Source organism: Balearica regulorum, chromosome 17 (assembly GCF_011004875.1).
Source record: "Balearica regulorum gibbericeps isolate bBalReg1 chromosome 17, bBalReg1.pri, whole genome shotgun sequence".
Taxonomy (NCBI): domain Eukaryota; kingdom Metazoa; phylum Chordata; class Aves; order Gruiformes; family Gruidae; genus Balearica; species Balearica regulorum.
Genome location: NC_046200.1, coordinates 8,825,234 through 8,840,363, shown reverse-complemented (window position 1 = coordinate 8,840,363; position 15,130 = coordinate 8,825,234). Strand labels below are relative to the sequence as shown.

Genomic DNA, 15,130 nt, shown 5'->3' with positions numbered 1-15,130 from the left:
ATCATACCCTGGAAGCAGGAAAATTTTCTTGTATCTATGCCTTGTTCTTAGGTTATTTTTTATTTTAATGATGACTGTTGAACAATTAATCAGGTACATAGTTGAGCCCAAGAAAAAGCAAGCTGTGAGTGTGAAGCCTCCCTTCCTCAGACCTGATTTATCTGAGCGACAGATCACAGTGAAGATCAGTGACAATGGAATCCAAGCCAACCTCAACCGAAGCAAGGTAAGGCAGCCTTCAAGTGCTGCTTTTAAAGGTATGGATTGAGCATTATCAAGCCTGAGAATGAGTTTGTCACTGAAAATCTCTTTGAGATGATGCATTTTTTTGAGAAAATGATGGAGGTTGAGTTCTTGTCATATACTTCATCCTCTGAAAGTAACCCAGGTTCAGTAACAGCAGCTCTTGATCCAGAAACAGCCCTTTTTGCAGCTCTATAATAGAATGCCTCTGGACATCTTTTGGAAGAAGTTTTTCTTTGCAATAGTTACTTTCTGTCCCAAGAGTTGCCACCTCTTGGTGTGCAAATTAGTTTTAACTAACCTAACACATTGCGGGAACCCTTGGACCACCAAGTCAGCTGTTCTACTTCAAAGAAGGTTTTGAGCTTCTGGACTGCAGGAAGGCTTGTGGTCCAGTGAAAGGAATATTGGCTCAGAAGCTGAATTCTCTTCTTTCCTCTTCTTTTTTTCAGTTTCTCTTCCCATGAAATAGAGAGAAGGATTTATTTAGTCATATAAAAAGCAGTGAATTCAAAAGAAGCCACCTTGCAAGATTTTTGTGGATAGTTACTTGTTACACTCTTGGGATAGTTGCTTGCTGAGAGTTGCCTAGAAAGTTGACAAAAAATGCTAGAAAACACCATTGTCTTCTACCACATATTAACTAGTGTGATGATGATGTTATTTAGCATGCCAAGTAGACTAGGATAGTCCATTTAAAATTATACTGGCTTGTTATGACAATGCTAATTTTACACATGACAATCCTTGTCTGCAGTGCTAAATCGCGTTTGTCATGATAGGTATAGGTAGTTCATGTTCTGTCGTACATCCAGCACTCTGACACATGCTGTTATTTAACCAAGTTGTGGGTAATGTTTGATTCTTTGGTCATTTTCAGTCTAAAATTAGCCTGGAAGGTCTGGATGATAAAAGTATGGATGTGCAACCACCTCTCCCACCCAAAGGAGATCCAAGCAAGTACTCTGAGCTAAAAGGGCAGCTGGGGACCAGTGAAGGTATAGTTGCATGATCGGTATTTTACTTTTATTAATAAGAAAATATTTCAGCCTCTTTAAAAGGCTTCTGGTATTCTTTCAAAGCAGTAATAGTATCTGAGTGAAGGATTTTTTCTATTTACAAGAGCTCTGAGCTAGAGGAATAAACAGCAGAAAGGGGAGAGAAAAGTCAGCTTGAAGTGGTTCATTCCGGCCTAGGTTGGATATTTCATTTCAGTTTCACAGAGTTTTTAAACCCTTTTAAACCCCTTCTTAAATTTTTCGTCATTTTTTGAATGAAAAATATAATTTTTAACTAAGGAATCAGAAATATTAGCATTAAATGCTTAGGTATTTCAAACTGAATTATTTCATTTATGAAAATGTGAAATTAAAGCTTTGATACTATTAAATAAATTATTTTTTTTTGTTCTGTTTTGTTTTGTTTTTTTATCTCAGACAAAACTAGTAGCTGAATTCAACCCAAATATATAGTATTTCAAATTATGGCAAAATTACTACTCACCAAAATATGTCACCCCGCTTAATATTTTATACCTTGTTTCTTCTCTTTAGATTGCTGATCTGGTAGCCATGTACTGTTATTTCCACAGAGGCCCCATTGATTTTGGTGGGATTCTGCACAAAAGGACTGCAAGTTTTATTCTTTCCAGAACAGATCTGTTTGCAGAGGACCATGGATAGCAAGGAATTAGGGATGATAGCATTCTGTCCACACATTTTAATAGAAAGTCCTTTTTTTTTTTTTTTCCTTTTCTTTTACAGAAGGTGGCCTTTCACCCAAACTGATCAGCCCTCCTACACCTGCCATGTACAAGTATCGACCAGCTTTCAGCAACAATCCCAAAGTCCACTACCATGCCACGGCTGAGCAGGTGAGTGAGCGTGGGAGAATCTCCTGGCAGCTAACACAAGGCAACATGGAACTGAGGATAATTCACTGCAGGGCTCTAGTGAATGTACAAGTAAATAACACCACTTGGCATTGTTGTGCGATAGCGTGTATTTTCACTATGCTCCTTATGAAAACATGTCTGCTTTTGCAGCTTTCCTCTGTTGAGCTTGACACATCTGTCCTGCTGACAGGCATGCACTGCTGCTTTACCAGTGTCTCGGCCTGATCCTCAGATGCTGAGAAGTGTCACCTCCCATTGGCTTCTCCTGACATAGATGCCAACTCCCATTCACTTCAGAGGGTGAGCTGGGCATGCTTAGTGCTTTTCTGGATCAGACCCTTTAGCCAACAGACAACATGCTCAGTGATTCCTTAAGATGTCTGCTTGCAAAACAGAAACAACTTTTAAAGCATCCCAAGAGATATTTTAGTTAAAATTAATGGAAGATTCCTCATGTTTGACCTTCCTTAGCACCTTCTCAGTGTATCTGGGTTATATAAAGGGCAAAAAAGGCTTCCAAACACTTGGCATCGTTTCTTCCTATCAAGAAAACTGAGGTCCAAACAATTTGAGAGACTTGCTCTGGAATTTTGATTGTTTTCTCTTTTGCTTAGAAGTTTGGAAACAGTTTAGACTGTTTCCTTTGGAAGCAGAGTACAAAACTAAGCCCACCTCTAATGGACTTATTTTTCTCACTTCTCATGGATTTGTTGCAACTATTCCTTGCCCCCTCGGGACCTAAGAACAGCAGTCTGAAAATCACTGGTCTAACTCGTATATTTGCAATATGTATCCAAATCTTCATAAGGGAAATACCCTTAAAACACACATACCACACACAATGCAGTTTTCTTACAATTAATTTCATCAGCTCCTCCAATGTCACCCCTGCAAGAACAAGAAGGGAGTAAATAAGGAGAGGAAAATATGGTAGAGATAAATAATTGACTGCAGCAACACTGGAATAAGACAGAATGTTCCTTAAACGGTGAAGAAAATGTTGCTAGTATCTGTCCAGAAAATGAATAAATGTTGGCTTATGAAAGGGAACATAAGAACAACAGTGTGTTCACTGTATCCAAAAAGTTTAATATCCTATCATCTTCACTTTATTACATGAAAAATGGCTTGATGTCCCATTCAAAATATTCTATTTACAGGCATCAGCTAGCAATTTTGAGCTGTGTAAGCAAGAGATGGTATTTTGGGACATGATGCCAAAAGTCAGAGAGCCATGGAAGGCAAGCTTGTTTTATTCATCCAGTCCATAGCCATAGATGCAATATAGATACAGGATAGGTTCTGATTAGGCCAGGAGACTGGGCAGTGCTTGAAATGATAACAGGGTACACACCTTCACTCCGAGGGTTGCTGTTTCAATCCTAACTTAAAAAGATATTGTTATAGGCTGACTGGTGTGCACACAATCAGCTTTGTAGACTTGTTCAATTTTATAGTAGTCACAACTCTCTAGTAGTCAAGAATATTATAAAAATGAGTTCACTTGGCAAGCCAATATTGTCTGGCAAGCCATATCTAAGTATAAGGTACAGAGGGAAAGAGACTAGCTGGTGTGAGGAATATCGTGTTGTCTCTTCTATATCAGTTCTTCAGCTTGCCAATTAATTCTGCTTTTGAGCAGTGAAAGCTATTAGGAAAGAGGGATTGCAGCACAAGGATAAGTAGCACAAATTTACTTATAAGATAAGCTACGACTCCTTCTCCTTTACAGGCTGTCACTTGGTCTTCTTTTTCCAGAGAAGGCCAAATTTAGCACCATGCTATAGAAGATAGCGAGCTGTTTTGCATATTTCCCTATCTTCTAGCTCAAAGAAAAAAATCTTGAAGAAAAATTTAGAACTTTTGCCAGTTATGCTTTTTTGGATAATTTTCCTTTAAAAGAAATTAGATAAAGAACAAACTCCATGGACTGCATTTCTGATTAAATATGTGATTGATAATAATTCCTTTTTTTGCAGAGTCAATGTAGCCAATTTATTGTGCATTATGGCAAAATCTTCCTTAAAAATAACAGTAAAAATTATTTGCTTAGCACAAAATGGCATTTTAAGTGAACAGAACTGTAAGCAATCTTTCACAGAGAAAACCAAAATGAAGTCCTATCTGTTTTCATTGCACATAAATAAATTATGGCCTATGTTTCCTTCTCTGATGTGGCCACTCTTTCCTACACAGGCAATAAACAAAGAGAAAATTGCTTCATTTTGTTGTCTAAATGGTGGGAAGGAGCCTCTCTGCTCTAATTAAGCTTAGATGCTTCATTTTGAAGACCTATGACCAGAAAATCAGAATTACTGAATATTCATAGCTCTGAGTAAAGTGGATAAGAGTGTGCTAGTCCCCAGTGTGTTGAAATGAAGCCTAAAGTATTTCTGACTCCACACTTAAAACCAGGCATCCCTCAACTCAAGAGCTATTTGTAGAAAACTTGAAGTGAAGTGCTTTTTCCAAGGGCACTATTATCAGATTACAATCCTATTTACCTTGACTGAGACTTGAGTCTCAGTTCAGAAGGTCTCTCATTCCGTGTTTTCAGTGTCCAGGTATTGACATATTTATTACTGTCAATATTATTTAGCACTTATTATGAATAACTCCTTCTTGCTTCTAAGGTACTTATCCATATGCCGAATGGGAGTGAGGAGATTCCTTACAATGAGCCTGTGTCATAGCTGGACTGAGAGTCCGAGAAAAGACCTCTAGCTCTTTCCTTCCCATGCACTCACCATGGAGAGCAAACCTGTACTTACATATCATTGGCTTGTGTTTCTCATATTCACCTCTGTTTTAGATCACCATGCAGGAGGGACACAGTCAAGGGGCTCTGATAGAAGAGGATGGCAGGAGCCTTGATTACCAGTCCGAACCCAGCTTGGACATCCCCAGCTACCGGAAGAGCTCCCTCCACAAGACCTATCAGTCTTCCCCACTCCAGATAGATTCCTTTGCCATCAATTCACGATCCCTGAGCCTGAAATCTGCTGGTAGGAGAGGGACAGACAAAGTGCCCCTTCATCCAATAAAGTCTGAAGGGGCGGCTTCCACCCCTTACAAAAGCATCTTTTCTCCCAATTCCCTGTCAAACAGAAATGGGAGTCTTTCATATGACAGTTTGCTAAACCCCATGTCACCCTCGGGGAGGAAGTGCATCGCCCATTCTGCGGTCAGCTCCGTTGGGTACCACTCCCCATATTTATCAGCCAAAATGTGCCATCTACGGGGGAGTGAGCTGCAACGCCAGCCACCACAGAGCTTCAGCCCAGTGCTGGGGGGTCCAGCTCCGCATCAGCGAGACCCCTCCCCAGTTCGCTATGATAACCTTTCCAAAACCATTATGGCATCCATCCAGGAGAGGAAAGAGATGGAAGAGAGGGAGAAGCTCCTCCACTCGCACCCTGATTCAGTGTTTGCAGACTCGGGTGTCTATGACACCCCTAGCTCTTACAGCCTTCAGCAAGTCAGCACGCTCTCTGAAGACCCACGCAGCATGGCAATGAGATATGGATCTAGAGACAATCTGATGGCTGCTACCAGTTTTAGCACAAGGAACCCTATACTGCAGTCCTCAGTGTCTTCACTCTCAAGTGCAATGACAAGAGCACCAAGGACTTCCACAACCTCTCTGCAAGCTGATTTAGCCAATAATAATGTCCAGTCTCATCAAGCACTACAGGGCAGGGTGAGCAATGGCTCCTACAAATCCCCGGGCCACCAGGTCCCGTCGTCCCCCACAGGGATGCCTAGGTCACCCTCTTATGGAGGCCCGAAGGCTGTCTCATTTGTAAACACTGTGGAAATTACAGAGGTGCAATCAGTGGGAGCACAAAGGTATGTACTGCTTTAGGTGCTGCTTAGTGATGTGAATCTGTTTGCAAGCAAGTGCAGAGCGCTTCACTGGAAGCACGACCCATATTACATGTTTGCTGTAGGCCAGCAAGGGTGGGAGGTTTGTGGGTGCTCTTCAATTCTGTGACACCCTCATAGCAACCTCATCATGACAAAATGCTTGCACATTCGCTGTAACCTGAACTACAGGCGGTCAATTAAGTTGTAGAAGTCATAGTGATTTAGTGGCTTACCTGAGTTGGATAATTATTTGCAAGACAAGAGGCAGATTATCTCCCTCTTGTTACCCACAAAAGGGTGGAGCTGTTTTAGTTTGCAGCCTAAAGGGAGGCTGGACCCAGCCCTTGCTTGGACACAGAGGCAAAGCTGGGATCACAGCACGTGCAAGCATACCCAGCACTAAGGGAAATGGGCTGAGACCAGTCCTGGAAATTGTGTTTGGCTTAGAGCTCTGTGTATTTAGCAATGTTGAGTGTCCTGTAGTACAGAACTGGTGATAAAAGCACAGACCATCTTGACGTTATGTTAGGGCCTCGCTGCCTCCTTCCTTCCTGTGAGAAAGTGTGGGGAGAGGATTTGCTGTGCTGAGAGCCTGAGTAACCGGTATCTGAGCAAGATCCTCAGCTGCAGCTTCTGCATGCACTTATCTTTCTTTCTTTTCCTTCTGGAGACTATAGGGCTTGGAAAGTCTGAAAAGAGCTACATGATCCTGCTGAGGATGCAGTATTTCAGACGGTTGGGGTCTGGAGGACTCATCTAGGTTTTCTTTGCATCAGGCACTTGCTGCACTGTGCTGTCCTCTGGTTAAGGTCCCAAGTTTTGCACTCCAGTATTATCCAACATTTTGGGCAAAGTTACTGAAATGTGGGAGAACCATTATTGTAGGTCTGCTGAAGTTTAGTGCCAGCAAGTTTTTGCTCAGTATTTTCAAGTGAATCATAGTTGTTAAGATGATTTGTCTACTAGTGGAAGATCTAACATTCAGGAGGTAGACAGCCTTTTTTTTTTCTTTTCTTATGTATTAAAGAAACAAGTCTGTTTCAGTGAAAGAAGACCTGTGGACTTTCTTCTGCCTTTCTGTCCTCTGTTTGAGACCTGGATGTGTCAGCTGCTGCTGTAGGAAGGATGCTATTATGAGAAGCTGTTTGCCTTAGTCTCTGGTTCTTGGTAATGCTGTCAGCCTGTCAGTCCCACTGCTTTTACATTGTGCTTGTTTAAAATGTAGAGCTTGTAGATTTACTTCAGTTCAGCTCTTTGAAGTAATAAAAAACACAGTGTTTGGCAAAAATGGTCTAGCTGTTAAGATAGCTACAGATCCCATCAGACGTTAAAGAAAGTTGCAGACATACGATATTACTGCAGAGGATGTTTTTTACTGAAGTTCCTAAAGTCAAGTCAAGTACCTAGATTAATAAATGAATAGCTTAATAAACTTGAAGCGGTTTACCTACTGAAGTAAACCTCCCACAGGCACTCTGTGCTTTGTAAACCTAGCGCGTTTTCTCTGTCAGCAACACTACAAATTACTTTCCCTTCTCCAATTCCCCCTAACACTCCCCAGCTCCTTTCTGTCTTGTTTCAGGAGGCAGACTGTGTTCTTCAGGAGAATTTCAGCACTGAATTAGGGCTTTTATAATACTTTGATGAGGCAAATATAGAATTTGTCCCTGCATATTTCAGCTGTTTGGGGATACAGCAGTGTTTTACAAAACCACATTATATTTTTTTTTTAATGTCTATTTTGCTGGTTCAGATACCCACGACTCCATTCTCTAGTGCAGGCACAGCTTAAGTGCATAGCAGAAGCCGGTGCGGTGTGAGCTGATGGACCTGCTGCTCCAGCTCCAGGGTACAGCTGTCAGACCAGGTTGCCACATAAAAAGTGCTTTTAGTTTTGGAGCTATTCTGAGCCTATTGAAGGCTGTGTAAAAGTCCAGGTTAGTTTGTGTTGTTTTGCAGACACATGTAAAGACAGAAATTACCTTTAGAATACAGTTAATCCGTCAAACGCTAAGGCCTCCAGAAAAAGTCAGAGTGGTGTGAAATAGCTCAGGCTGCCTCATTTTGCAGGCAGACAGAAAGGTTTCCCTTCTGGAAGGTATTTCAGCCCCCGGCCACTGCTGCTGGCATGAGCCAGTGTTAAACTTCAGACTGAGGCAAACCCAAGCAGACATCCACTGTGCAGGAGTAAGATGTGAGAATACAGCAGACCCCAGTTGTGCTGGCACTTCTAAAACATGCACAAGTTCTTTGGTAGGCTTTTATCTAATTACTTCGTGAGTCTTGGGCACAAGCCACATTAAGCTTTAGTGTGTAGTGGCCTGGATTTAAAAGATCTTTTGAGAAAAGCCTGTTGTCCATGCTCCCTGGCAGTACGTCATAAGAAAGGAAATTATTTTAAAGAGTCCATCCGGAATATGGTCTTTAATTACAGGCGTCCTAGAGTGCTTCCTGACTTGATTCAGTTTGTCTTCTGCCATAAAGAAGTCTTACGCTTCACCTCTCTTATGTCTTTCAGAGATAAGCAGCATAATTCTGTTTAACTGGATATTTAACTGGGAAGTGTTTTTTCTGAGTGTTTTATTTCTGATAGTAAGACACAGTTTGGCTTAAGGTCAACAGTGGTGCATCCTACAAATGCTTATGCAATTAGTTTGGTTCAACAAGGCATTTAAACAAGTAATAAAATGAACAAATATTACTGGGGTCTGATCCACTAACCTAATGGCCAAATGAATTCTCTCATTTCAGTGGCTTTTCATCAAGTATATTGGCTTCAACCAGATTGCTCCCATGCTTGAATATTTTGCAACACTGGGACTCAGGGTAACAGGGATAATTACTTATCCTGAATGAAGCCATTCTGCTATCACACTTTTGTCACTAACAGTGCATATTTTGATATTTCTTTTGATGCAGGGATGACATGCAGTTGAAGACACCTCACAGTAAAATAAATGGACAGCCAAAAGGAATATCCAGGTTGGGTTCAACAACAAGTTCCCAGGGGACGCCTGTCAGCCCTGCTAGACACTCAAACGTTAAGAAGGTGTCTGGAGTTGGTGGAACAACCTATGAAATTTCAGTGTAAAATAAAATTAATTAAAAATAAAGAGCCATCCACTCAGCCAGCCATGAAGCTAGGAGCACTGTGAAGACTCAAATGACAACAAAGAAGGAGCAGCAGCAGCCGGCCACTCTCCTTTTCTTGTTTTGGGTTTGTTCTGTTTTCATCTTTCTCTTTTGGCCAAAAACCAGCTGCAGCCTTATTCTTGAGGGAAAAAAATTGTACAGTCCATCAGACTCTTCCTGAACTGATGGGCAGGAACTGGCTATGACCTAACACCACAACCACAGAGCGGATTTCTTTCATGCAAGAGAGTGCTAAAGCCATTGTGCGTACATCTGTCCAACAAACCTGTTGTGTACCAGTTGTGCTGTGAAAAAGTATGGTCAGTCCAGGATCATTCAGTTTTTCCCATGTCCCTTCCCAGTCCTTCTGGCCAGCAATGTGTCCGGCAGGAGTCAGAGGCCCAACTGCTGTTTTCCTACTGACATGAGAAGCAGGCTCCCTGTGCTGGGCAGTCTGCATGTGCGAGAACTGCTCTGTGTGTCCCCCAGGGGTTGCAGGTTGGGTTCCTCCTCCCAGCAAGGAGCAAGGCAAGGGCACTTGGGCCACCAACGCCGTGTTATCTTTAAAAGCCTCCCTGCTCCCCAGTCCCAGATGGGAGCAGGAGAAAGGATAGCAACAGCTTCTCATTGTCTGCCGTTCGCCTCCCTGTGTGTGAAATTGTGTGTGTGTGTGAGCGCGCATGCGTGTTCGCCTCTTGTGGAAAAGGACCGCAACACCAGTAAGGATCTTCCACTCTGACCTCTTGCTCCCTCTGGTTTTTAAAGGCTTCTCTGACTCAGAAGCAAAACTGAGCAGATAAGAAAGGAAATGTTTGGATGGGAACATATTTTAAACAGCTCTCAGCTGCTTTCCTTGCACCCTCTATATTACCTGTTGGATTTAGGCAATAACATGGTTTACTGCCTTGCCCTGGTGCCATCTGTAATCCTGCAGCAAGGTTATCATGATCTGTTGAATTTACAGTGTTGTGTAACTGAGCCAAGCATACATCTAAAGAATATAAATATTCTGTCTGCCTAATTACTAGCACATTCCCTCTGGTCTTCAATACTGTTAGACAAAGGATTTTCCGTTTGAGTTTTTTTCCCCTGGAGAACAACTTTTTAAAATAATATCAATCAAATCTATTTAACATTCTGAGGTTTCCTTTTCCTCTCTCCAGAAAACTACATTTACTTTTTTGGATTTAAATAGAACTTCACTATAAAAACAAGAAAGGAGTGCATTACTTTTGTCACAAATATGAGAACTCTGGCAAAGCTAATTTTGGGACAAATGGATTTTTTTTTTTCTTTTCTCCATTCCTTATCTCCTTTTTCTTCCCATTCAGTTACCACCTCAGAAGTTGAAAGTACTGAGATCTGGACGAATGCTAGCTAGCCAGATCATGTGTGCAATTAAGAATATCCTGAGCAACTGTTGCCAAAGTCACTAAAAATTATTATTTATCACTGAGCCAGTCAGCATATGAAACCTCAACTTCCCACCTGGTTCTCCTGCTGAATAGTTTTGACTAGAGAGCTAAATTTGTCATTTTTCAGGATATTTGTTTCAAGGGGTTGAATCCTCTTCAGTCCTTGACTATAATGGAGAGCTCTCCAGATATTTGGTAGTAATTCAGAGTGTGTTGATAACATCTTACTTGTTTTCATGTATATTGAGATTAATTATTCCAGAAGGCAAATATTGACCTCAGTTTTGCCTGGTTAAAATTTATCTTTTGATATGATAAATCTTGACATCTGCTGCAATATGTGCTTATTACGTCCCTTGTATATCACATCATTTTTTAGAGAGGAAGGTTGAAGAGAACATAAGAAAGTTAATCATCTCTCTGTGTAATGCTGTATGTTGCCCGAAGGGAGAAACCTGGAAAGCAATGCAGTTGCAATAGGCCAAAGTTATGAGACAGTGAACTAGAAATCAGTGTGCGTTTTATTGCCTTGGTGATATTTTAAATGCCTACTGTAGGGACATTGCAGAGCGGAGGAACAATAGCCTTTCTATGCAGATTTGCTCACTGGCACGTAGAACGTTGTCTTTAGCTGGAGGCACCACGGTACCAGAAAGATGCTGGCAAACTGGATCAGGTACAGACAGAGCAATATGTATTAAAAGACTGGATGGGCTGGCTGATGAGAAGATTTAAAGGGCTAAAAACATGTCACTGGTTAAGCAATTAAGTGGAAATTGAGTGTTATAATTTTATAAATACGTTAGTTAAAAGATGTAAAACCAAAGGTAAATTAAAGGGTTGTCACTGGTAAGCAATGGTCTACATTTAGAAGGGGGCAGAAAAGATGGAGGGGAAGCAGCAGTGGAATAGTCTTCCAAGGCAGGTATTGGAGACTAACTGTTTAGGACAGTCAAACTATATTTGGACAAGTCATTAAAAAAATTTCTGTAAGAGGTGAGCCTGCAGGGGCAAGGGGCTAGACCAGTTGGCCTTATAGATTTCTTCCATCTTTAACTGTTATTAATCTGCATCTCTACCCTGAAGTTAGCTCCTCAGGAAGATGCAGTACTTCCTCAAGGACTGGAATTCACTCTGGTGCATAGAGTATCACAAGACTTACTTGTTTTTAAAGTATCATGTATGCCATATGTAAGCCCTGAAAAAGAGGGGATATGCGACACACTGAATTTGGGCTACGGAGCTAGACAAGGGCACATTTTATCATGTATCTTTGAATATGTACATGAAATTCATGCAAGCAAGGCTGAAAATTTGCACCAATGTAATATTTGAGATTGCATCCCAGTGATGCTCCACTTTGATCGTTCTTTCTCCTGCATTTATAAATGAAAAAGCTACTGAGGAACTTGAAGGGCCAAAGAGCCTTTGAAGGTAACTACATTAGTTCATGAGAGAATTTCTCAGTAAGACTAAACACAGTATTGTGTGTATAAAGCACTAATATCCAGGGTTATTTTGACATAGTTCACAAAGGGTAACAGAGGAAAGAATGAATGCACTGTGTCATTACAGGTTCAGATGTGAGGATTATATGTTTTGTGAGTAGTTTCGCCCACAGTTGAGAGACATTTGACTTGTTAATAGGTTTACAATGGTACCAAAGTATTTTATTTTTTTTTCCTTTTGAGGTTTGCATATAATTCAGTGCACATAGCCTGGAGTAAATTATTCAAATCTTCTGAAAGAATAATCTAAGCAGAACTGTTAACAGGAGATTGCATGCAGCAAATCCAGCCTCATTTCCATCCAAGGCACTGAACCTGCACCTATTTTCTCATAAATGTAAGTGTCTGCTTCCATGGCTCCTGTTGTGGGACTAGGGACCTATTTATTAAGTCTAATTTTGGAGCAGAATCCAGCCCATGTTGAAGTATAGTTCTTCAAGCAGTTTACAGATTAGCAGTAAGGTTCTTCTGCCCAGATAGTCTCTGTTTTTACAGACACTGCAGGCCAAATCTTCAGCTGGTGTAAATTGATGTGGCTCCATCAAAGCTCATTTAAGTAATGCTAATTGACCGTAGGTGGGGATCAGCCATGAAAATCCAGCACAAGTTAACACATCTTGTAAAGTAGCTTCTTTATTTTTGTCATGTTTATTTCATGTTTCAGAAGTCTTAAATCTTTTCAACATGTTTTTATTTTTAGCTGTGGATTGTATTACTTATTTAAAAAACAGCAATAGTTTTTGTTTAGTTTATGCATCAGTTTTCATTGCATATTGCATTTTATTAGCCATTCGTTCTCTGTTCATACACTCCCATTTAGCCTCCAGGTTTTCATTGTAGTACAATCTGCCTTGAAAAGTTGGATCTCTGTATCTTTAATTGTATAATATATTGAGTATTATGAAATTAAATGTATCTTACTACATGGGTGGGAGAGAGAGGAAATATTTTTACTTGAAGCCTTAATATTTTCTTTTTTTACTACTTCGTTTGTTGACCTCATAGGAAAGTCTGAATAGCAAAGACTTTGAAACTCTGGGCCAAATACTGCACTGATACACAACCAGCATTTGGCCCCCTATGTCAAAACTGGATGCAGACATAACCTGAAGTGAACAAGGGAAAAAGCCTCAAGGTGGCATATTTTCCTGAAGATCGTTAATAGAGTCTCCAAATGTGTCTGTAAGCAAGTACATTAATGAAGTCTTCAAGTCTTGAATTTTTAAGAAAGGTGATAGCAGGAACTGCCCTAATATCTTACACTTGCATTTTCTTTTTAAATTAAAACAAATGTAATTACTTAGTTTGATTAAAGTCAGCTCTAAGGGTTGCACAGAGCTATGTGCAGCAAATGAACTGTGTTGTGTTGCTGTTCTAAAATTGCTAACCAAGCATAATGTTATGTCAACTTGGCCTAAGATAATCACCTCATGGGCATTATAATGGACGTTCCTCAGATGATGCCTATTCTCCTATAAGCCTAATGTGGAAATTGCAATGTGGTTTTCTTTGGACTATATCTGTGGTCCAGACTAGAGTTATAGATATATATATATATTCAATATTTTTTTGTGTGTGTGGGAAAGATGGGTCAAGGTTGCTGTCTCTGACAGTCTGGAAAGTTAATGTCGAACCGTTTTTATGGTCTGTATTTCACCTGTTCTGCCACCTTGAATTGTTGGAATGTATCCGTGCAGGCTTTGTGGAGCTCTGTCTGTAACCTTTTTTGTGGCTCTCGTAATACATATATATTTTTTAAACCTTTGAGTCACTTCAGTATTTTAAAGTGTCTGGTTTTCCCTGATGAGTTACACCTCAGATGCATTCGTTTGCCAAGATGGTTCATGGTGTGCTGCCTTTTTTCACTTCCACTTGTGCAAAACGTGAACTGAAACAGTAGAACTGGAAAGGCCAGTTCCAGTGCAAAATCTGCAGCTGACAAAATATTAAAAGAAGTGATTGCAGGTTAAGTCTCATTTTCAAGGTGCTTATGGTAGAGTAGAAAATATGCTGTCTTTAAAAGACGATCTCCTAGTTGTGGCCAACAGATGATGCTTGTGAGGCCACAGTAAGTGGTCCATGAAACAATACTAAATGAAGTTTTCTGTACTTTTTTTTAATTAAAGTTGTGGGGTTAATAGGGATCCTGTGGTCCGGCACAATTGTGAATCATTGCTACAGAGTAACTGTGGAAAAAATGTTATATTGGTATTTGTTGCAATGTTCTGTACAGGATATCTGGATTTTTACATCCCAAAGATGTACAATTTTTAATCTTATCTTCATCTATATATCTATCCGTTTCTAGTCTTAGAAAATATGTCCATTTGATGTGTAAGACTGGCTTATAACACACACAGTTGCCAAGCCCTCCTAACAGCAGCTGCTGCAGGATTTCTGATGCCATAATTTGTATATATAGGGTAATTACATTAAGCAAGGATCCATTCAAGCATGTTCATTATAAATGCCAGTCATATTTGTGTGCTGTCGTGTCTTCACATGGCAGAGATTACCTTATATAGAAAACCGCCAAAAACATAATCACCAGGCTCCGTTTATGTTGGCTACATCAAACAGAAGTATATAAACTCATGATCTGGTTTAGTACATTTTATTTAAAGACATCTTGGCTTACAGGAATCTTGGCTTTCCTCTCTCTAAGTAATGGATAAATTATGCAAGTTTGTATTCATTTCTCCATTATTGTTATTTTTTTATTCTGCAGGACAAGTTTCAGTTCACATTTTGGAACATAATAAGGAGAGACAAAGGAAACTATTTATGCAGGTGAATATATCTTTTAAGAGAGGAGCAGTTATATAATAAATGGATTAGAATTACTGTCAAAATAGGTTTTGTTCATCTTGTCACAATAACTTGAATTTTAAAGTAAGGCTTATTTCACAGCTGATATCTCTGTAACCCTGAAACATTTTAAAAATGTCTTGGTTAGACGTTTCAAATTATGTGAAGAAATATGATCTACTTTTACAGATTAAAAACAGTCTTAGAGAAGTGATGGTACATTTTACAGTGCCTTATATATATGTGTATATATATATGTATAT

The 15,130-nt window shown here is 40.1% G+C and overlaps 1 protein-coding gene across 4 annotated transcripts in view; it reads left to right on the top strand.

The window, feature by feature from the left end:
- Positions 1 to 13,819, top strand: part of ZDHHC8 (zDHHC palmitoyltransferase 8) — a 119,231-nt gene extending 105,412 nt beyond the window's left edge. For all 4 annotated transcript variants that reach the window (XM_075770248.1, XM_075770249.1, XM_075770250.1 and 1 more), the window contains 5 exons: positions 94 to 226; positions 1,124 to 1,241; positions 2,007 to 2,116; positions 4,950 to 5,986; positions 8,924 to 13,819. In XM_075770248.1, coding sequence (XP_075626363.1) covers positions 94 to 226; positions 1,124 to 1,241; positions 2,007 to 2,116; positions 4,950 to 5,986; positions 8,924 to 9,095 — 1,570 coding nt within the window. In that variant the 3' untranslated portion in view covers positions 9,096 to 13,819. The remainder of the gene's footprint in view (positions 1 to 93; positions 227 to 1,123; positions 1,242 to 2,006; positions 2,117 to 4,949; positions 5,987 to 8,923) is intronic.
- The last annotated feature ends 1,311 nt before the right edge of the window (positions 13,820 to 15,130 follow it).